Genomic DNA, 23,878 nt, shown 5'->3' on the forward strand with positions numbered 1-23,878 from the left:
TTTATTGCTGAGTCATGTAACTTGAACAAAGGACTATGATTATGCAGTGCTCCGTGGTTGTTTGCCTTTGTATCACTTATGCATCTTTCTTGAATCTTGAATTAAAATTAGCAGCGATGGAGGAGGAATAAAGCATTTATGAGACTTGTCATAAGTTTATCAGTGAGGACATAATTGCAGTATTATCAACAGATGTCCTGTGCACCTTATGGTGGTCTGTAACCAAATGCAGTGGAACAGGGATCATTGTTCCATGTCATTCCTCCCTGCTGTCATCTCTTCAGTAAAGATGAAGTACCATAAACATCATTCTCAAGTTGTGTTGGTGGGTTTATCTGGAAACAAATTGTCAATTTTCACAAATGTGAACATCTTAAGGCTTTTGGAAAGTATTCAACCGAAGCCTACCTGTTTAGTGAGTTTCAGCATGCTAACCATATCACTGTCTCCTTTGTTCTTCAGGAGTGGATATCCTCTATCGCCTGGGGTTTACGGGTCAAGGCAGTGCAGACAATCCCTACGAGAGGACAGACCCACCTTTGCCTACTCACACCACTGTTTCCTCACCTTTTTACCCTCCTGTTTCTGGATATGGGGTATTACTAGGCTCAAATTCTCTCTATGAGGCTCCAGCAGGCAGTCTGATCCCGCCGGAGATCGGTGAGGAGTTTTCTGTTGTGGTTAGCCTAAGCTCCTGGCGAGCAAACAATGCTTTTCTTTTTAGTGTCAAAGATGGCAGGGACACGCTGCGTTTTGGCATTCAGCTGCTGCCGCGCAGAGTGGTGGTTTACACTGCTGAGAAAGCCCCCATCTACTTCACCTACAACTGGCAGGATGGGCGCCGTCACCCTTTTGCTGTTGGTGTTCGTGCACGCTCAGTGTCCTTTTATGCGGAGTGCGGGGCAGTGCAGCAACGGGAACAAACCCTGGGGAGATCTCAGTCACTGGGGGATTCCGGGGGTCTCTTTACGCTGGGGAGGATGAACTCCAAAGCGGCACCATTCACTGGTCGAGTTTGCCAACTAGATATCTATCCCTCAGCTCAAGCTGCCGCGCACTACTGCAACTACCTTAAAACACAGTGCCGGCTGGCCGACACTTACCGATTGCCTTTGCCACATCCTGGTTTGAATATTGAGGCAAATGACCCACCTTCGAACCCCCTGACAAAGTCCCTTGTTGGAATAGCAGCTACACGTCATACCCCATTGAAAACCACAGCAGCTTTCAAACTGTCCCCTGGTAGTTTAGTCACACAGTATTCAACTTTAAGTCCATCAGTACAGCCTCATCTGGGGGACCAGAGCCACATTACCACCTTGGATCCCTTTGCCCACTCCACTGCATCCTTGCTTCAGCCTGACAGCCCCACCTTAACCACCCTGAATGAAAAAGGACTCCTGGATCTTGCCCATAGCACAACTGTCACCACTACTAAAAATGTGTTGGCAAAAGCCAGTAGCTCCCGGGGGGATCCTGATCACTCTGAAAACAGCACAGAGGAAGAGAGCAGCTCTGGGAACCTGCAGACTTCAGATGCCACCCCAGGCCTGATTTCCCCAGTCAGGCAAAGTCGAGTTAAAGAGGGACTCAGGAACAACTCAATCACCAGCACCAGGGACTCTTCCCAACAGAATCATCAGCTCATGGAGACTCATCTGAGAGCCAATGGCACTACTTTGTACCGGGAGAATCAGGTGGACACCTCAGAACAGCATGATCTGGATGGCAGCTATGATGATGTAGACATGGGAGGATATGATTATGGATATGAGGAACCAGACTTCTTATATGACTACGAATACGGTTTCCGTGGCCCCAAAGGAGAGCCAGGCCCTCTGGTAAGTGACTGCATTTAAGAATGACGAGCGGAGTTATGAGTGGTCATGAAACGTCATCCAAAGAGTTGAAGCGCAAGTCAGTGTACTGCTTGTTTATGATCAGGAGGAAAATACAATTGAATGTAATTTATGGCCACTATGTGATGATATGCAAAATTTTGCTGTCTTGGCAGAGCGGTGTAGTGATTTAGATCGATGGAATACCCAAGCGCTGTTCTTTTTTCATGTATCTACACGTTAAACTAACACGTCATTCCCTTACTGAGATTCTGCCAGTACACTTTTGTGCTTTTGTTAGAGAGGACAAGTCATCTGAAGGTTGGAGGTACAGACTGGCAAAGAAAATTAGCTGTCTATCCTTAAGGTGTTAGCAGGTTGTCAGGATAGCCTCTTAACTCTGCTTTTATGGTTCAGATTTTCAGGTACTGCCTAGGTTTCTGAGAGTGACATGTGTCGAGTCTTTGTATGTGATCTGTCTAAACTTAGGATTGCATGCAATGATGTAAGGTATCTTGACTCATCCGCAAGTTTCCATATTAGTACCTCAGCTATAAAGTGCCTGCGGGTCTGTAGGTGGGAGACACAGCTTTGCCAACACAAATTTACAACTTATCTTCACATGTCAAAACCTGAGAACACGTACTGCAGTATTATGAGCCTTTAACACTGATACAGCCTGAGCCACAAACCCCTTCTCAGTTGGAGTGCTATTTGGCAAAAAATATAGACAGATTATCCCGAATGTTTGTTCTATGGGCTGTTATCTTAAAAAGGTTTGTATGTCTTGACTACTTGGACCACTTTGAGGCAGGCATGTTTTGAATGCTGGGTCAGCTGAAGGTCAGTGGCTCACTCTGTGTCACCGCCTCCTAAACTTTAAAATAAGCTGGTTTACTTCCTTGGGGGAAATTTTTCACAGTTTTTCAGCCACATAACCAGACAGTACAGTGACATGTATACATTCTACCTCTGTTTTTTTTTCTTTTTAAAGTACCATTTACTGCAGTTAATTCCTTAAGCATCTTAGTTGTTTTTTTTCTCAAGCTGCTTTTGAAACATTTATTTTGTTCTGTTGGCAGCAACTTCAAGCAGCACCACAAACCCATATTTCATCGAGATATCACAGATAACACACAGACTTTGACTTTTGTAGTATCCTTAGGGACTCTTTGTTACTTATCAAATAAGGAGAGTGGCTGGAGGTTGACTTCACTTTCTTTTTTTTTTTTCAATCGCGACTCTCCCTGGAGCTACAAATACTTTTCTTTAAGTCTCCCTCAGTGACAGGGGGATAAATGCACGATTCCCCCCAACATAAATAATCATATTTTTTCATATTCATGTCAAATTTAGCCAGTGCAATAAATGAACAACACAGAGGGAGAAATTGTTACATTAATCACCAAAACAGATAATTCCTTAAGCAGCACACTCACAGTGTCGGTATCATGTACATATTAATGACTCCCCAAATGAACTGCAACATACAGAACAGAGACAGCAGCTGCTAGAATAGTATCAATGCCTTGGCCCTGCAGTTATTATTAGATTTGAAAAAATGTAACCTAAATGTTTCAAGTTACTTGAAAACAAAACCCAGGAACTGAAAAAAGTCTTTTTTTCCGGGTGAGTAACTCCAGCTTTTTGTTAGAAGACCAGCATGTGGGGCAAGATGGAATTTTCAGTCAGACACTAGGGGGGACCAAGTGGGTATGGACTTATCTTGGACTTTTAGCAACTTTACATACATATGGAGGGCAAAATCCATCCTTAAGGACTGCGTTATTACAAACAATTCCACTGCATAAAGCTGAAATCTGTGCGTGACAGCTCACCTGAGCAGATGTGTAGCGGAACACAGAACTCTGATTCCCGTCAGATCAGATCAGTCAGACCAAAGGTATGACTGCTGCAGCACGTGTGTAAAATGTGCACATCATTTTGTCAATTTAAAGACTGACTTCCCTTGTCAGCCATTGGGTGATGCTGTCGGTGATAAATAAACTCAAAGGAAAAACTCTCACACACAGCCAGCTGTGGCACTGGGGACAACTCCTCCTCCTTCCATAGCCAGTCCCTGGCTACCTGATCACCTCTCTGAGGTCTCGAGTAACTGTGATGGCATGATATGGAAATAAAACAATTGCCTAACCCTAATTTCATTTATGGTTTTGTCTTCTGTAAAGCAAATGAGAGAAGTTGTGTGCAGCATCTAATTGGCAGCCCTCTTTATAGTTAGAAATGTGCTGTAAGGAGGCACCGATCTGAGTTTTCTTGACTCTATAGCAGTTCTAAACTCAGGGTACCAGCCAGGTCCTGAAACTGATTCCTAATCTGTTACTAGTGCTTTTCTATTTTCCAAAACTAAAACCCGTGTACCACTCTGTGCAGAATTCATTTAGACCACAAACATGTGGTTCAGGCCATAAACCACTGTGACTTAATGAATAAAACTTGTAGCAGAAACTGGAAATTTTATCAGACTATCACACTGACAAACAAAGTCTATTTAGTGTGGATTGTTATACATTGGGATGATAGTAACCAGTATATCCCTATAGCACACATCATAGGACTGATGTGTCCATGTGCTATTTATTGTATTCCATAGCCCCTGTATGGACCAAGTTATGGATTTAAATAAAAGAAATATCTCAAAGGTGGCGAATGTGCTAATGTAATAAGCTTCCTGTGAAAGCAGAAAAGCCTGATAAAGCCTTTTTTTGCCAGATGACTGTGCATTCCTCTGTGTGGGAAAGGTGTGAGTTAGATTTTTAACGTCACATGTTTGGATTGGATTTGACTGCATGTGATAACAACAGTGGCTCAGAATGAGTCTGAACTCTTCAAAAGGAAGGTCGGAGTGTGGGCTTGTCATCACCTCCTTAATGCATTTTCCCACTTGGTAGTGTCTCTGTTGCACGGACTGTTATTAAGCTACCTACAGCAGAGCTCTTACTTAGTGACCACACGTTGGGTAACGATGCAGGGGTTATTGTGTGTCAGCTCAAATTAACTTCAGACAGTGCAACAAGTTCAAAAGATGATTCATTCTACCCTTCGGCTTAGCGAAAAAACTGACTTCTTGAATTGACTCCATTGGGAAAGATCTGACCCTTGGCAGCACAGATTAAACTTGTGAATATTATCATTTTACTGCATGAATGCCTCAGTTTCTTTAGGCCCTGCTGTTGTGGCGAAGGCGGTGGTGTGCTCACAGTTTCCATGTGTCTGTGTGGGAGTGTAGAGGAACAAACAGCTGTTTCTTTATTCATTATCTCCCTCTGTACCCAAGTACTTCTTACTGACAGGGATAAGGATGCTCCAGAGCCCCCCACTACAGTTCCAAAAACTCAGAATAGTAAATAAAATAGTGCAGTGTTTGATTTGACTTAAATTGCTGAAAACTGTACCTTGTAGCGCGATGTTTTTTTTTTAGGGTAGATTGAATTGGGAGGTAGCAGAATGGCCTCTGGAAAAAATAGCTTTCCTGATCAGAAGGGGATTTCTTGCTGCTTCCTAAATGCTATCTAGTAATGGAGAATATTATTATTATTATCCATACTTTAGTGAACTCTGCTTACTCTTCTTTGGCAAGCTTAAGTGATCCATCCTGTTTGCTTTGTTTCCGTGCACATGTACATATGTCATATGCTATCATCTTTGTAAGCCATTTCCTTGTCATAAATAATTGACCAAGCTGATCGGTAATGAAGCTTTCTGTCATTACTGATCAGAAATGAGGTGGCAGTTCACTTTTAAGGAGCTGTTAGGCAAAATATGCTGGCAGCAATTATAATTACTCAGCAGCATGAGATAGGGATGAAATGGCCACCAGGAAAACTCTGTGTATACCCACTGGCAGTGTTAATATAGTGCAGTGAAGGTTGGATATCCCATGCTCTTTTAAATTTGGAATTGCAGTTGTCCTCTCAGGCTGACTGGGTTCCAAAGATATGCGACAAAAGGTGTTTTCTGAACCAAACAGTTCTGGGCCCTCTCTGAGAAGGAGCTTCCTGAGACCTACCTGGCTTAAAGGGTTTATTTTCTGTTTGCACTCACACTGCCAATAGCTTAGTTGGTATAGCATCACTTCTGCGTGACATACAACAATGATTTGACGAATATTTGTGGGTGTTCCATTTTTTAAGGCTACCGTTGTGCTTTGAACAAACACTGCGCTTGTAGAGTACGTCCTGTGAAGAAGGAGCCAAAAAGTATTTGTATTCAACGAAGAGTAGGATTTGAAAAGAATTAAGAGCTCTTCATTTTAAAGTTTATTCTTTTTTTTATGGTTATCTTTTTGACAAGACTTTGGCAGTACATCTTGCATCTAGCAGAACATGACATGCAGTCGTTCCACGTGTTTCCATGATGAAGGATTCGGTAGTCTGTTCAAAGGCTGGTGGTGTTAGTCTCATCCCGAAAATGTAACAAGACCCTTCCACTCAGCGCTTTCCTATTAGAGCTTTTAGCTGAAAAAACTTGGCTCCATTCTTTGAACTTCATAGCTCTTACATAAATGTGGCACATACTCATCATTGCATAGGCCTGGACAGTGCACTGCATGTTATTGCTTGCCATTAACATACTCTTATCTCTCGTTTTTTTTCCCTTCATTCCCTCCCTCTCTCTGCAACATTCTCGTCTTTCTCTTCCTGTCCCTCTGTCTCTCTGATTTAGGGTCCTCCCGGTCCCCCTGGATTACCTGGTCCTCTGGGAAAAAGAGGTTCTCGGGTGAGTAACATGCGCAAAGATGATGACATACGGGCAGCATGCTGCAAAGTAGGTGTAACTCTGTTGATCATTCAGCATTTTGACCATCTCACTGTAAGAGATACTATTAAGAATGCGTCAAATAAACAAAGGATGCTTTTGTAACCACCCTTCCCACCTTCATGAATTCAAAGGCTTCTTTACATGATCAGGTATGTATGAGAATTGCAGTTTGTAGATTTTGTGATTTAATAACTGAATCACTAAACAGATATTGAGCTCAGGTTAAAGACAGCAAACTTGCTAGTCAACAGCACTAACTGATGATTTAACAGCATTCACTGATGACTTTACCATTGCAATTTCATATGTTGTTATGGCAGTCAACAGGCAGCGGCCATATGTGTCTTTCCTGTATTTTCCAACACAATCCAGCTGCAGCTTTAGGTAAAGAGGCTCTGACAGACATGTTTGTGGTTAGCTTGATTAAGAGCCTTGCTTTGTAAAGTCTCATGACATTTAGAAAGCAAACTTTGAGGATGCAGACAACATTGTTTATTGTTTGCACCTTTGGAACATCAAGACTGAGTGACCAAACTGTTCCAGATGCAGCCATCTGCAAGCAGCAGCAGCGTCGGCATTACAGGCTGCTTTTCCGCTCTGATCTTGAGGCTGCGCTGTATGCAACTGCCAAGGCTGTCATGATGCAATGCTGCGATCACGCCACAGGCCCTGGAGGCATCTTTAAAAGGAAAATAACACATTTTACTAAATGTATTTGGTATGTGTTAGGTGGAAGGTGTATAACTTGTTCACTCCTGGGCACCATCACTCTATGGCAAGGCTAATTTAACACAGGGAATGTAAATATCTACAGTGCATCAGTATTTAAGGAAGCAATAAAATTAACTTAATTCTTGACTCTGTATAGACTGTCTTGAACAAGGTGAAAGCGAGATCAGTCAGAATAAAACACAATACACATCTGTCTATGTTTTCATCTAGTTTTAGGTAATTATTACTTCATAAAATAACTGCCGCTATAAAACTGCATGCTATGATGGTTACATTTTGCATTTAAACCATGGATCACATGCGTTCCGAACCGTGGGGGACGACAGATTAACTGCATTCTGTTACGGGACAGTTTCAAACTAACATATAGACCATTTTCCATTTTGGCCTCATAGCAGGAATTCATAGCTAAAACAGCACTGCATTAAAACAGCTTGGGTATCAATAGCAACCAAGTGAACAGTCATCAACTCACCCTCCCCTGCAGTGGCTGCCAAGAAATGAATGGCCCTTTTTTAGAGCGTGTTTGGTTTGTCCGTTCTGGGCTACTGTAGAAACATGATGTGCAACTTGTCTGACTTCATGGAAGAGAACCTATTACCCTGTAGAAATAAAAGGCTCATTTTAAAGTAAAGAAAACACAGTGATTCTTATTTTCAGGAGATTAGACACAGATGAACACATGATTCTCAATATTAGGTTGATTTTTGCCAATAAATCCTACTCACTTGACCTTTTAAGGGGCCCGTGAGACAACGAAGGATTATCTAGGCAGTTGGGGTGAAGGTTGAGCCATGCGTTTTTCTGCTCGGCCAATGAGCTGGCTCCGTTTGAATGAATGAGAGGGTAGTGGTTTTTCATGAAGGGCTAAAGTCCGATTGTTGCCTCATATTCTGCAGTACTATGACAGGCACACTAGAAGAAAGACAGGCTGGTTGATAGTAAAACAAGTTTTCCAGTGAAAAGGCTTGGAAAGCACATTGCTGATGCAGATCACAGTCTTAACCCCACAGGCTAAGTCATAAAGTGGAGATCGAGGAAGGCTTGGAATGATTATGTGGTGGGAAGCTGAGGGCAGTGTGTGGCACTGTGGTTTTGTCTCTGCAGTCTCAGCACAGAGCAGCACACTTATTGTTCTGCCTCTAACTGTTAATGTCGCTGTGGCCATTTATTGTGGAAACAGACCAATTTACTGTAGATGTTCTTTTATTTCAGGCAGTCCCTGAAGTACTGAGGTGGTGATTGATACAATAATGAGCATTTTGTTAAGGAAAAGGCTGCAGTGAAGTTTAGCTGTTTTGCCATTTTGCAATAAAGCAACTTTTTTGTACAGTTTTGCATTCCCCAGTCAAACACATATCACTCCACAAGCCTTCACAGGATGACTTTTAAAGCTTCAAGGGCTTATTTTTTGTTCTTTCCTTTTCAATGGACAACATCGTATTAAGGAATTTTGGCTCAGATTACTGACATTAAAAATGACAGTGAGAGAGAGAGGGAGAGAGACTGAGGAGGGGAGAGGGAGATCCTGCTTCCTGGCTCCTGTAGTCTGGAGAAAGTCTGGCTTGTAAGCTGCAGAAGTACAGATGTTCAGGAATGTTGTGTGTGCGTGTGTGTGTGTGTGTGTGTGTGTGTGTGTGCACCTATGCATGAGTACTTCTAGTTGTAGACATAAGTGGGGCATGTGTGGTTGTGCATTCATTGCATACCTGTGATGTTCAAGGAATGAAATTTGTGCACTGAGAACAAACAAAATTTTTTTATTGTAAGCATGTAGGGTATGTGCAATTCTGAAGAAATGTTTTGCATAATGTTTTGTTACCAGTGTAACCCCAGTTCTCTGATACTTGCTTGTAGGCGTCAGCCCAGGTCGGTGATTAGTCACCTGTTTGTGTTTATGTGTTTATTTGTTGGGTTTAATTGTTTTACTGCATTTTTGTTATTGTTCGCAAGCAAAACATAGACACTTGTGAGTCTGTTCTCTCGGTTTACAAATCCATGTGTACAAACTCAGCTCTCAAATTCTTAATCCATGCCCACAGATTTGTAAACCACTCCCACAGCTTTTTGCATTCTGTATTCTGAGGTTTTGGAAACCAAAAGTACAGATTTAAAACAAAAGTACTTAAGTCAATGTGCCCATGTGCAAGTCACATTCCCTTACAAACATCTTGATATTGCTCCATATTCATCTGCATTCTTCTGCAGTAATGAGGAAGTAACACACTTAAATAAGTGTTGGCGATGGAGCCAAAGAAACACACACTTAAAGTTTAGATTAGATTTAGGTTAATCTTCCCTTTGACTAAGAGGTCATTTGCAAGTATGTGTGAACGAGTTTACAAATCCATCCCAAATCAGTGGGCGCAGACTCGCTGAGAGCATGATTTCCAAACTATTTGCAGGAATTCGTAACCTAAACAGCAAGCTAAAACGTGTTATCAGACAGGGGAAGCAAAACGATAAAGTTCAGGAAGCAGCAGATTGACACCAAAGGTTTGGGGGAATGACATGAGGCTCACAGGCTACGTCTGTAATTCTACTTAAGTTTAGATTGCTATGCTTTTTCAACAATGCACAGTAATTTAATGAAATGTCCTCTCTCTCTCTCTCTCTCTGTCTCTTTATGTTTTTGCATCTGTTCCAGGGTCCAACTGGTCCACCTGGAAACCCAGGACCACCTGGACCACCTGGACCCAAGGTGAGTGACCTTCTCCCTTCTAAGACAGCTCCCTGAGAGTGTCAGACAGGTTTCTGGTCAGTGTCTGTGAATATAGACGAGTCAGACGAGTTCCCTCAGAGCTTGAAGCATCTCCACAAGCCCGAGCCATTTTTATGTGACATGTCTGAGCCCTTCTTACTGCCTTAGGGTGCTTAGGCATCAAAGGACATTGTATCTAGCTTGAAATGTTACATTCTTTTATTTAAAAGCAGTATGTAAGTTTTAGGTCCAAACATGACTCCAAACCCAGATTGTGCACGTGAAATGTACCTGGCCCTTGCCTTAATTTGTTTGTATACCTCTGCAGCTGATGTTGCTTGCCCTGGAGGACAGTGTTGTGGTGATATCACCAGGTCATTAATTCCTGCACGCTCACAAAAGTGTAGTCTGCTGTGGTTTGTTTTTATCGAGTGACATAAAGAGCCTGTCTCTGCCGCTCAGAGCATGTGTAAGTGAGATTAAACCAGACACAGCCAGATGTAGGCTCAAACCAGTGTGTCACAATGTTATCAGGAAGGACCAGAGGAGTCAAGGATGATTGCTGGGCTAAATGACGTACCCCTTAAGCCTAGATTGCTGTTCTCCTGGTTCTCACCACGGGACATAATCGTGCCAGTTCTGGCTCATTAACCATGATGCTCACATCGTATATGGGGAAAAACAAAAATGAAAGCGTTTTTAAACGTCTGGTAATCCTTTTCCAGAATGGGACCAGATGTAAAGGATACACTGGTACATCTGGGCAAGGATGTGGCCAGCTCCATGCAGATGGTTGTGGTGACTGTGGTCCTGACTGGCTGCACACACCATGCAGTCGGAGGGGAAACAGTCTCACTATAGGACCACAAACAGAGGATAAGCGGATGGTCCAACCTTCCCTTCTTTGCCTTTTTGTATGACACTTTTTCTTCTAACTGGATACAATGTGTTAATCACTTTGAATCTTTGTTAGTAGACATAAAGCTAAAGGCGAGTACGTGTTTTCATTAATTCTAATCTCTTTTCCCACCTAACTCCTAACACACACACACACACACATATCTTGTATCTTGTACACACACACACACACACAAAGACAGGAATGTTCTGTTTTCCTCCTTGATGATTCAAACAGCCCAGGGAGATTGATGGGTTTGTTCTGAGTCACCTCTGGCCTTGCTGGGACACTTTGCACGTTTAGTTGAGGACCTCCAAAAGGTTATTCTGAAATATGGTGCGGCTGTGTACACATGATGCAGAGCCCAAATCAGTTTATCTAATACCATAGTGGCCTGTTGATGAGTCATTCTCACACCCCCAACCCATTTGTGGAGGTGGAAAAGGGACTGAGAGACTCTTTGTCCCAGTTTGGGAAAACATCTCCTGTTGAAGTGTGCTAGTTCCTCGGACGTAAACAGAGGAAAATAGTCCCTGATGCTGAGCTTGACGTGTTTTATGCCTGAGTCTGAAATGTTTTGATAATGTGCTTACAGGAATTAAAAGAGCTTTTCACCTCCATGCACTGCTGCCTTTTTTCAAACAGAAAGGAAGCCTGGTTTTATGCTGTGGTCCGATTTCTGTTTTCTCTACCTCCAAACTTTTGTATGCCTCAGTGGGAGTCAGTCAAAACTGTGGAAATATGATGCTCAAAATCCAAGCTCGTAATGCTTGTTTGAAGCAGGTACGAGACAGAAGTTGACAGTGTAGACATCTAAGGTGTCAAACAAGGCCTCAGCACTTCACTCCAGAAACATCTGAAACTCTCAGATAATGCATTTTCTATTCAGAAATCTATACTTCACCTCCTCACTTGTCTACACCTTCTTTTTGGAGAATCAGCGAATGTGTTGTAGTGTAGTGTTTTATTTTTTACTAACCAAATCCATTTTTATTTCTGGGCATTTGTGCCTGTGTTCATGATGTTAGTTTTGAAAATGTACCCAGCTGTTTGTTCTGCTGGCAGGAGAAACCACTACCACAAGCAATACTTGAGTATTAGAGTGTAAACAGCAGCGAGTCAGATAATCAGATTAAATTGTTATGATGAAATTATGTGGATGTCTCCTCATAGCTGCCTTGGCACTTTATTACGACGCAGCAGAGACAATATTGTCTGGAAAGAGTTTTGAGTTTTAGACTTTATTTTTAGAGTTATGACAGAAGTAGAAAATCTTTTATGACCTTAATTCACATCAGTTTGTTTAGAAAAGCCCTGACTGTTGAAATGTAATATTGCTGTGTTGGGGACATGCACTTCTGCCAGACTCTGGGAAGTATTTCCTGCCCTGTGGGAATAACACATGTGGTCTGGGATGACACAGAAAGTGAATGAGATCCAAATGGGCGAAACAGTCTCGATTGAGAGAAACCGGACAAATTCATCCTACTTACTTTATGCTCTTATTCGCAAATTTTAGGTGTAGCCACGGTTTAATTTTAGATTTAGCCGATTAATGTGAAGGATATTCATGACTATAAACTGCTGTAAAACTGGTGCTGCCGGTGAATGATGGATTAGAAAAAGTTTGAGTTGCTCAACACACCCTTAACATATGACCCTGTTTTTGTTGTAGGGTTCAAAGGGAGACCCTGGGCTGTCTCCAGGCCAGGCTCCACCAGGACCAAAGGTAAAACATCCACCACAGGTCTCTGTCTTAGTCTTCCTGTCCCCCTGTGTTTCTCTCTGAGTCTCCCCGCTGTCCTCCTCCCGTGTGTCAAAAAGCCTTTCTTTGTCTGGAGACCTTTACCTGAGCTTGTGCTTTTCACCTGAGCTGGTCCTCATGCGGCCCGATCTTTACAGCATCATTCCTCACTTAGTCTCTGCTTACTGCTGACCGTTTTTTTTTTGTTTAATCTGCTCTAGATTTCATTTATGGGTAGTTTGGTCATGAGTCACTCAAGCACAACTCAACACTTTTTAATTTGTGGATCATGAAAATTAGATTTCATCTAATAAAATGTTTTCTTTATTTATATGTTGGAGTGCTTCATCAGTGTGGTTGTGGATCTGGTTTTGCTCATCCCGCTTAATTCATTCAGCAACTTCCTCCCTTTTTTGCATTTCTACCTCATTTTATTGTCATTAATATGTCTGACGTTGCCACAGCTGGTCCCTTTTACTCTCTGCACTCACTCCATCCTTGTCTCGTTTTCTTCCAAACATCATCACGATGTACCTCTCAATGTCTTCAACGACTGAAGCTCCAAAAAGTATCTTCTCCTTTCACATTTTAATTCACTGTCCGCTCAGACATCCACTACGAAAAACTGTCACAACTTCCTCTTCAGATCTTTTGTGGGAAAGCCAGATTAAATTTCACTTTCAGACAAAACAGTTTGTCCATATTTATTGAACTTCATCCTGGTGTCATCCCAAGAAATTCTGACATCTTTATCACTCTCTTTATGTTTGTCTGTATTAACATTATTTCTTTATTCTCCATTCACCTTCTCACCTCACAACACTGATTCTTCATAACAGCCAAATGTCACTCACCATATGGTTCTGATTAGAAGCATCTTTTTCTCTTTTTCTTTCATTAGACTTCTGAGATTAAAAAAAGGAGTTAATGAGCTTTCCATGCTGTTATTTAGTGTTAGGTAAGTTTAGAATGAATTTACTTGTGTCTGAGTCAACTGTAAGTGAGCTAAAACAGTGAGGTGAATGCTTTGGCAGTGAACTCAGTTGATTGCTTTTTTGCCAAAATCAGCCTTATTTCCTTCATTGCTTTAACGATGGTGTGCATTGCATCCACCTTTGTCGCAGGTGTTATAATACGCTGCCTTTGCTTTGTTCTGATAGGGGGACAGAGGTCCGCCAGGTCTGCCCGGGCCCGATGGATTTCCAGGTCCACTGGTAAGATTCGATTTGTTTAACTGCTTGTATCTAAACCAGTAGCTCATGCCGATGACAGATTAAGACTCAGACTGTCAGAACTATTTTTGTATGACCTTTCCAGGTAGCTCAGTTAGCTGATCCAACATGTTTTCAAGAAATCACTTAGATTGCTGCTCGTATTTTAGCAGCGTTGTTTGTTGTTTTTTTTTGTTTTTACGTTTGTGTTTAAATCCTTTGTATTGATGTATGGCAAAGTGAGTTAATGCATGTATATAATTGGTTCGTATTACAGGTTTGTTTAAGAGACAAGTTTAGACTGACAGCGTGTTTGTATTATCACTGTGCTGTCCCCTAAGTTTTAGCCACAGCCGTTAGCTGAGGCCTCCTAATGTGGTCAGTATTAGGTTACCGTGTCAAAGACAGCCTACGGCCCATCCTGTTCTCAATATCTATAACCTTATTTGCTAATTTTTCTTTTGGGTTTTCTTCTCCACTGTTTGTGCATATATCTCCAAGTGTGTTGCTACCCCTCTCTCTCCTCAGTCATCAGAGCCTCAGATCTGTTAGGATGTGGTGCAGCCTCACTTAACTTGAAAAGTTTGAGGTCAAGGTTTAAGGTCATCCAAAAGAGGAAGGGCACCCAGCCCAGGGTCAGGAGGTCAATATGGGTCAGGGTCAACATGGACAATATCCCACACCAATTGTCATGCCTCTAAAAGAAGAATTTCATTGAGGCTGCTGCCAATAAACTGTAGGACACTGGCTTTCTCCATGTGTCCGCCATTGTCAGCATATTTACATGCACACACACTCAGTGTATTCAGTGTATGTATTCAAATGTCCTTTTGATACAAAACAGACCTGATCTGCTGTAGTGGGTCACTCACATGGTTATATCTGCACAGTTGTCCAGGTAGCTCCATTTGAAGCTCTGAGTCTGGTCTCCACATAGCTGGCCTTCACCTTGCCTTCCCAGGGGGCCATCTGAGTGTTTGCAGTAGCTGAACCTAATATACTCAACACATGAACTATTCCCTGTCAGGTATTTCCAGAGGAAATGACTGGCTCGGGACCTGTGCTCTTTACCCCCAAGTGGGCCTTTTATTGAGTGTGAAGGTTCATGTGTCACAACCTGGGAAACACACAGTGGAGTCAGTAGTAGAAGGTGTCTCGTTGCCCCAAAATGATACTGACCTTGTGCTGACCTTGTGTTTTTTTGAGCTGAAAGCATCTGTTACTGATAATCACGTCAAAGGAAAAAATAAAAGAACTTAAGAGAAGAGAAGCTCTGATTTACCCAACAATAAATCTTGCTTTCTTCTTTAACTAAATGTGGTATTTGGCACAAAAAACTGACTGAGGATTAGAATGAGACAACAATTAATCTTACAGAAAATCTTAATGCTTTAATTGTGTCTGTTTCCTTTTAAATCTCACCCACATTGTGCTCAAGAGATTCATGTTTAAACTTTTGGCCCGAACCCAAAATGTGCCTTGGAAACTTTGCTGGAAACAATAATCAGGATAATATAAACATTGAAACACATGTGCATCATACATGTACTGCATTATCACCCTTAATTTGCACCTGATCCACACACACCCGCACACCACCACCAATCTGACCTTAACTTGACCTTTTGTTTAGTGCCATTATCTGCTCTAAAATTTCGTCTGAGCAGTACTTTAACTGATGACCAAATACCTGCAAAGCTAATGTCATTCCCATCAGCCTCAGCTGTACTTTGTTCTAATGAATCTAATAAGCTTTATGCTAGCTACAATAAGTATCTCAATAAGTATCTGCTACACATCATCATCATGAGCATGTTAAAGTGCTTTTAGCTCAAAGCTCTACTGTGATGATTTGAGGCCAGCTTCAAAAAGCCACCAGCATGGCTGTGATGCGGGTTAAATGTTGTAAAGTGAAGTGTCCTTAAAGTATATGTTTTTATCCCATCTTCAAGGGTCCTAAAGGTTATCCAGGCCCACCCGGACCGCCAGGAGAACAAGTAAGTGTTGATTTTATGTGTGTTTGCATATTAACAATAGGAGAACAATAATAATAATAACAGTAATAATTAAAAAAATTCTAAGAAATAGAATACAGAGAATGCAAACCTTAACACAAATAGAACTTTCTGAATGATAATTATAAATAGCATAGAATGCATAAAATCAAGAAAATACAAGACGAAGTGCAGAAGCTTCACACCTGGATCACTAAACTTATAGCCAGTTTAAAAGGTTAAAGTTAAGAGATAAGTTTTAAGTTTTTATGAAAGAGCTTGTATAAAAATGCGTAGCGAGCTGGCTTTGATGACATCGCTGGCTAGCGTGTCGCGATTTTATTTCCCATCAGCGCTAATGAAAGCTGCTGAACACTGGCAAAATAAAACTCGTTCTCTCGCTGGGAACATCCAATAAACCAGCAGCAGATGTAAGCGAGAGAACGAGTTTTATTTTGCTGGTGTTCAGCAGTTTTCATTTGCACTGATGGGATAGCTGCGTCATCAACAAAAAAGCCTCAAAAATCGACAACTGGAGTCACAGCATTCATTGATACACAAACAGGATTAGTCTGTACACACACACACACACACACACACACACATCTGTGCCTGCATGCGTCACCAGCGAGTTACATCAGTCCTTCAGCTGTCCCCTCCAGTCAGCGGTTCCTTTCATCGTCTGTTTGTCCTCTTTGCCGTGATGGAAAAAACTCTCCAACTCATCAAAATGCTAACAGTTAACAAGATTACACAGACTCTCTACACATGTGAACATCAGGAGGCTCTAAGAATAGACCTTTAAAGATGAACACATTACGTTTTTATCAGTTTTGATGTCAGTGGGATATGATGGTTGTAGCTGTGACTATTGCAGTCACATGTAACAATAATCATAACTGTAACCAGTGATTGTTTTAATTTATGCTGGATAAGAGCATCAGCTGAATGTTTGAAGTGTATAGTGTCATTTTAACAGCTGAAAGAAGAAAACAGCGGAGTGAGCGGGTGAATGGGGTGAGGGGGGTGGGGGTTGGACTGGAGGGTTGCAGAAAGGAACAGTTGATAGACATTGTGGTGTAGGCTGTCCAGAATGAACAGTGCTTGTTTTATTCCTCGGTTGGCAATGCAGGTAGAAGTCTGTGTGTCTCCTCTTTCACTTTATCCATCTATCTAATCTCGCTTTCCACCATTTAATCACTCTCTGTCTGTCTTTCTCTCTCTCTCTCTCTGTCTCTCTCCTACAGGGCATACCTGGACCTCCTGGGGAAGCCGGGGCAGCAGGTTACCCTGGCAGGCAGGTGCAGTGAAAAATGCAAAAATACGCTTCCAGTTCCTCCATCGATCCTCTTAGTTTCTTTGTCGCTCTGCCAAGAACTCTGCAGAGAATGCATAGCAACAATAATTACAACAAAACATACTGTTTGAGATGATTTCCTGTTCCCTCTTAGCCATTTTGGATTTGATATTAAGTAGTAAACAATGACCAATTAAAATGAAAAACCAAAGAAATTGGTTTCCTCATGTCTGTTCATGTATGCAGTCTGTGGACTTAAACCATATGCTCTGCTAACAGTGTGCTGGCCTGGCATGTAAAATGCAACTTAAAGTATAAAAACCACATGCTTTCATTTAGCCTTCTGTCAGTCAGGCTTGTTGTATTTATCTTAACAGGTCATATCAGAGTCTTATGCGTTTAGGTTTGCCATGTGAAGCCACTGAGCTTGTGGTTATTGTGACCAACGTCCTCCTCACCAGCCTTTCTTTTGTTGCAGGGCTCAGCGGGGCCACAAGGTAACCCAGGACCTAAAGGTGTCCGAGTAAGTACACGTTTCTCTCTGCTGTCATTTGGCCCCCTTTTCTTCAGCAGCACTGGATTGAGCACTTAATTTCCTGTAAGGATTAGGATTGTGTCAGGCCCTCAGTTTTGATCCAGAGAGAGACTTCCAGGGATCCGAGTGGTATTTTTGACATACTGCCTGATGCGGGACTTCTTGTTTGGGCTGGTCCAGTCTCTGTCTCCATAAACGATGACTGGTTCCTTTTAGTATCACTCCTAAGTAAACAGGAATGGCCCCCGAAATCAGGGGAACAGAAGAAAGGGAGGAAGATGGAAGACAAACAAATGGGAGAACCTATGAAAGCAGACGAAAGGGGGTCAGATGAGCTAGTGAGAGAAGGGACTTAAGTAGAGCGTTACAGCTTAGAGAAAGAGGATAGCTGGGATTACTTTGTCAGAGTGAGGCAGGCAGGTGAAAAAGAGCCACAAAGCACACATAACATACGAGTGTGGGACTGTGTGGAAAAAAGAAGCGAGGGTTTTTACTCATACACAAAATGCTCAATCATCATGTCCAGAATGACAGCACAGGATATCATGGTGGTTGGAATGGCTTTATCTTGGATGTATGTGAGCCTACAGTGCACATCCAATTATAATTGTGATGGGTGTTGTGCTTAGTGCAGTAGCCGTTCAAAATGTTCTTGTTTAGAACAGGCTGACTGCATGTGTTGGATGAACCACTGCGAACAGCTAAAGTGGCTCGATACTAACCGAAATCAAAATTCAGTTTCACTGATCGACACACGGAGGTGACACGCCAAGATATGAAGCAGTACATGAGAAAGATGGAAGAAGACAACTGCTTGCTAGTAAACATGGATGTAAACAGTGCTGAACTCAAAATACTTCAAATGTGGCTGAAAATGCAGTTTTGTTGTAATGTTCAGACAATATTGTGATATGAAATTTTCCTAATTTCCAGGGTTTCATTGGGCCTCCTGGTGTTGCTGGGCCACCAGGGCTGGAGGGGGAGAAAGTGAGTGATGTTTCTTTAAATTGGGTGTAAAACATGTCAAAGTCTTCTTATCCCTCATTTCCTTTGTTCTTGGACACATTTTTCAGTCCCAGTGCTATTCACATTCATTTCTTCATCCTTCTTCTTCTCGTCTTTATGTCCTCCCATTTTCCCTTCCTTCATAGGACACCTCCCTTACTGAGGTTTGAAAGATTCCATCTGATTTTTATTTTTGGTTTTTTTGTTGTATTAGCGCTGTTCTTTTTAATTTTTCTTTCCTTTTTTGAAACTGTCGAGTTTAAAGTAGAACTATGTTTGGCAGGACGTATTTAAAGTCTTAATTTATGGCTTAAAAATCATTATTTTACTGGACAAAAAAATGTGAAGAGAATGTAGTTTTTCCATCATTTAGGCCACGCTTGAGTGGTGTCACTCATTCTTGTGAGATTCCAATCTCGAGGAAATCCTGGGCTTTGTGGCTCCATGATGGCTTGCAGCACATGAGCTTGGTTTGCGCCAAGGGAAATATTAATTCAATGTAATGAAATATATTATATCCTGTCTTACAGTAGACCATGTTAAGAATCTACAGTTTCATGGATTTAAAATTTGTGGTTTCACCAATTCCCTGCAAACAGCAGGGAGTTTCATATTCCAGATATGAGTCATTTATCCTCTTTTTATTTTTTTTCTCTCTAGGGAATTCCTGGTCCTGTCGGAAAACCTGGCCCCAAAGGGAGACATGTAATAATGAACCTATTTTGATCTCTGCCATAGCTCACTGTTGCTTGCTAAACAGACAGATATACAGTATGTCTCTGTCATTTATAAATAGGTATGGGAATGCAGTTGCAGACGTGATTGTCTTTTTACCATCTGGAAATTCAGGGAGATTGTAAAAGATTGTAAATGATAGAAATGTCATCCATCTTGTAATGTATACAGCATATTCTCTTAAAACAGCAGAACTTCACATTCACAAAAAGCCTCAAGGACATGAAAAGGCAATTCATTTGGCATTCAGGCTGATTTAACACTAGCCAAGTACTGGCAGATCATATTCAAAATCTTTAATTGGATGTTTTTTGGCACCGGCTTTGCAATGCCAAGATTGTTCCTGGGTGGCATTAAGAAAAAAAACAAAAAAAAGCCAGTTAGATTAGGATAGAAGCACTTGGAATATCAAAGTTGGGCCCTCACACTGTGAAAAGTTAATGTTTTAAAAACAAGCCGTAGCTTTTCTGGGTTGAAGTTGCCAAGCGGGCAGGCAGCCCAGTGTCTCTTTCATCTGAAGGGTTTTTTATGGAACACTGAGCGATGTCTGGCTAACTGGATCAAAGTCTGTGGCCTCAGGGCTGTTGTAAGCCAGTCCACACGCTCACCAACACAGTATCTAATCTTGCTTCATTAAATAAGCATTTATTCCACACCATGTCAAAACAAATTTGATCTTGATCAACAACTTGGGGAAATTGACTGTTGAATGCCATACGTGAAGTAGGGGTGCAGGGTTGGGTGCAGTGCGAAACAATGTGGACATTAAGTAACAGCATGACAGCAGAAAAATTGGAACTAATTATCAAAATAAACTACTGTTAGTTCACCTGTATGGAAGTGCCGTGTACTGCAGGTGGAGGAGGCCCTGATCTTCTGTGGATGTTCTTCCTTCGCAGGGTGTGATGGGTGATGCGGGAGAGAGGGGTCCTCCTGGCCCTGACGGCAGTGAGGTGAGAACCCACGCTTTTTATCTATCTCTGCCTGTTATTCCACCTGCTCTGTCTCCTGTCTCTGAAGTTTGGTACTCACTGCTTTGTCCTCTGTCACTGCTGACTGGTGTACGATACTACGCTGTTTCCTGCATAAACACATTCAGATTCATACCCTGAAGTCATTGAGTCATGTATACCTTTTATGCCTGCGAACTGGCAACAGCCAATGCAGGAGGCACAATGTTTTTTGGGGTCGTCCATCATCCTATTGAAAGTGATATCTCAGGAATGCCTTGATGCCAAATATGCCAAAATATGAAAAAATTCGTATTTGGCACAAATGTCCGACTGGAATCAAGGATGAACTGATTAGAATTTGGTTTTCAAAGCTCACTGTACCCCTCACAAAATGCATTTTTGGCTGTAACCCACAAATTCATGTGCTAATAATTTCACACAACATCTAACAGGATAAAATGATGAAGTGATGACATTTGACATCCAAAAATCAACTTCACTGTGACATGTTAATGTTCTTCAGAAACACTTGTTTTGGTAACCGAAGGGCAGATTGCGACCATATTTCACATCTGGTCAGATTCTGAATTCTCTTGACTCAACGCTTGGATGCCCACCTTGAAACTGTGCTGATTGCTAAGGTCTTCTGTGCTGCTGGGTTTAAGATGTTTGTGAAGCATCCAAGTTTTTGAATTTGCTTCTTTGTGTTCTGTCAGAATCAGATTAAACGACCAGGCTTGTTTCAGGTCACCATCTGACATGTCTGTCTATAAGTTCTTTAAATGAAGATTGCATGTTTCTTATTGTCAGTAATTCACTGGTATCATGCATGTCGATACTGTGATGACTTTCATTTTGCCAAGAACTGCACATATTATATTGTTCCTTCAAAGTCTTCATTGTATATGAACCTGGATAGACGTGGGCGTAAAGTGCAACTCGACTGATGCGCACAGCCAAGAGGCGGTAAATCTTTATGTCACCGCTTTTGAAATCTTTTTTCATATGTCATGGAAAAACACAAACCAAGTCTGCTGCAAGAAAAATGGTGCATTCAGGTGACATGGACAGATACTTGCCCCATTTAAGTGTATGTCCTTATGAGTTTTACAGCATGCAGGAGGATACACACAAATTCACCTGGCAGTACTGACTATTTTAGGGTTTTCTTCAGTGGTCTATTATACAAATTACTGAGTTTCAGACCTAAATTTGCTTAGATTTTTTAGCATCCCAGATGTTAAACATAACGCCGTACTTAGAGTATTTCCAATGTAGGCTCTTGAATAAGGAATATGTAATACTGCAAGTGTCCCGTCCTGTGTACTTAGGATGTTGCTGTGATGTTTCACAGGGGCCTGTTGGTGGGACTGGCATTAGCGGCTTTCCTGGCCTGAGGGTGAGTGTCCTTTTTTTTAATATGTTGCCATGTTTCACATGCCGAACAGGCGCTATGTTTGACCTGTCATTCATTTGGCTCACAATTCTTCTTCTGTCTCTCCTTGTACTTGCTTCCAGTATTGCTTGTCTGTCCGTCTTTCCTTCTGCTTGTCTGTCTCTAGTGGCTGGATTTGAGGTTTTGATGATGGATAGCAGTGATGCTGAACTTAAGCTGAACAAACCATAGTTTTTTTTTTCTGGCAGTAGGACATTTCTTACTGTTAATGATGGTCACTAATGAAATCAAAGTAATCCAGGGGGACTCAGTCTTGGCTGCACGTCATGTTTCCTCAACACCGCTAAGCCCATGGGCATGACGGTGCCAAAAAAGTCCCTTTAAAGGTGCAGCTGAGAAGTAGAGAAGAAGAAAGGAAAGGCACAGTTGAAGAGACACTTCACACAAAAATGAAAATTCATTCATCATGTACCCACCGGGCCGATGGAAAGTCTGGTGAAGTTTATTTGGGTCAACATCAGCATTACTGGTGGCAAATTTGGCAAGCTCTGTTTTTCTTTCTGCTATGCCTCAGTCATTGACAACAAGTGACTGCTGACTCCTCAGTGTCCAAAATGCAGGCAATATTTATTAAACATTCTTTGTCAACAGATCTATTTAAATATCACAAGATGAAAAGCAAGTATTAAAACTTAGAACAAGTCCAGTGTCTAGCTGCCAAAGAGAAGTTCTTCACAACCCTCTCCCTCAGCTCCAGTAGTCATCCGCTGTGTGTGGTTGTTAGAAAACTTCACTCACAGACCTTTAAAGCTCCATCTTATTGTCTTATTTCTGCAGTCAAAAAAATCAAGACTCTTGCAGGTCTAATAAAGAGCATGCTGTCTTTCTACTGTGAAATGTACAAGTGTTAAAATGTCACAGTTGACAGTGGCCTCTAAAACATCCCTCTGTCCATGTCAGCGAAACAGTTTCAACTGTGTCCAGCACCTTTCCTGTGCCTTCATTTCAAACTTCATTTGCACTGGTTTGCTATCCTCATAGCATGGGGATTTATTGAGGTTACTTCAAGGGTAACTTTGTATGCGCGCTACACACATCTGGATGAACAGGCTTTCCTTGACCTTCACCTCAGGTACTGGCTGTAAGTCATCTTTACTACAGACAGAGACATGAAACATGCAGACACCATCTTTAAGTTTTTACTTAAACAAGGATGTTATCACAGAGAGACTGACACACGTGAGAGAATACCAAAACTGTTAGGTAGATCCCATCTTCGTTTTTCCCACTGAATCTGAATATTATGTACTAGCAGGAGCAAAGTTATGTAATAATGGGTGTATATGCTAAAAGAACTGCAAAAAACAAATTACTGTCGCTCCTGATTAGCTTTGTACTTTGTATGCACTGGAAAGAACAAAAATGTGACACAGATGTGCGTGCATCACACACACACACACACACACACACACACACACACACACACACACACACACACAGTGATTCCTGACAGATTTTTCTATAGGAATGGAGCAGGTTGTACTGATGAATGTATGCCATACATTCTTGTAATTAATATTTGAATGAAAGCTCTGTGTTGATAAAACCTCATGTGGTTTTCTTCTGCTGTTGATTCTTCGTCTTGTGTAATTTCCTTTTGTTTGATTGCCTCTCATTGCCTCTCTCATTGCTCTTTAAAACACCACTGGTGTTGTTGTAGACTAAGTTTCATTTAAGATGCAAAGCACATCTTGCTGCTTCACAACTCAGTTGGATTTTAGACATTTTCATTCAGTTGCATTGCACATTATGTCAAATTATATTTAGATTTTATACAAAAATTACCCAGCACCTCCTTCTCCAAAAAATGTAACAAACCAGTAGAAAAGAGAAAAATGATTAATAATTAAAGGTCATGTAGTGGTTACTTATCTTTCTATCAACAAATTATTGCCTATAAGTACTTTTGAGTAATCATAGAAGAGAAGCAAAGTACTCACACCTGCTTAATCCCTTCTTTGATGTAATTCGTATTTAGTCAATTTTCCGACTGAGTG

General features: G+C 41.5%; 1 protein-coding gene across 1 annotated transcript in view; it reads left to right on the top strand.

The window, feature by feature from the left end:
* LOC124060514 (collagen alpha-1(XXIV) chain) overlaps positions 1 to 23,878 on the top strand; it is an 82,301-nt gene that overhangs the window by 12,539 nt on the left and 45,884 nt on the right. The window contains exons 3-14 of the mRNA XM_046391589.1: positions 463 to 1,841; positions 6,525 to 6,578; positions 10,000 to 10,053; positions 12,627 to 12,680; positions 13,856 to 13,909; positions 15,859 to 15,903; positions 17,148 to 17,201; positions 17,676 to 17,720; positions 18,666 to 18,719; positions 19,398 to 19,442; positions 20,372 to 20,425; positions 21,780 to 21,824. Of these exons, the coding sequence (XP_046247545.1) occupies positions 463 to 1,841; positions 6,525 to 6,578; positions 10,000 to 10,053; positions 12,627 to 12,680; positions 13,856 to 13,909; positions 15,859 to 15,903; positions 17,148 to 17,201; positions 17,676 to 17,720; positions 18,666 to 18,719; positions 19,398 to 19,442; positions 20,372 to 20,425; positions 21,780 to 21,824 (1,937 nt within the window). The remainder of the gene's footprint in view (positions 1 to 462; positions 1,842 to 6,524; positions 6,579 to 9,999; positions 10,054 to 12,626; positions 12,681 to 13,855; positions 13,910 to 15,858; positions 15,904 to 17,147; positions 17,202 to 17,675; positions 17,721 to 18,665; positions 18,720 to 19,397; positions 19,443 to 20,371; positions 20,426 to 21,779; positions 21,825 to 23,878) is intronic.

The sequence above is a fragment of the Scatophagus argus genome, chromosome 6, assembly GCF_020382885.2.
Source record: "Scatophagus argus isolate fScaArg1 chromosome 6, fScaArg1.pri, whole genome shotgun sequence".
Lineage (NCBI taxonomy): Eukaryota > Metazoa > Chordata > Actinopteri > Scatophagidae > Scatophagus > Scatophagus argus.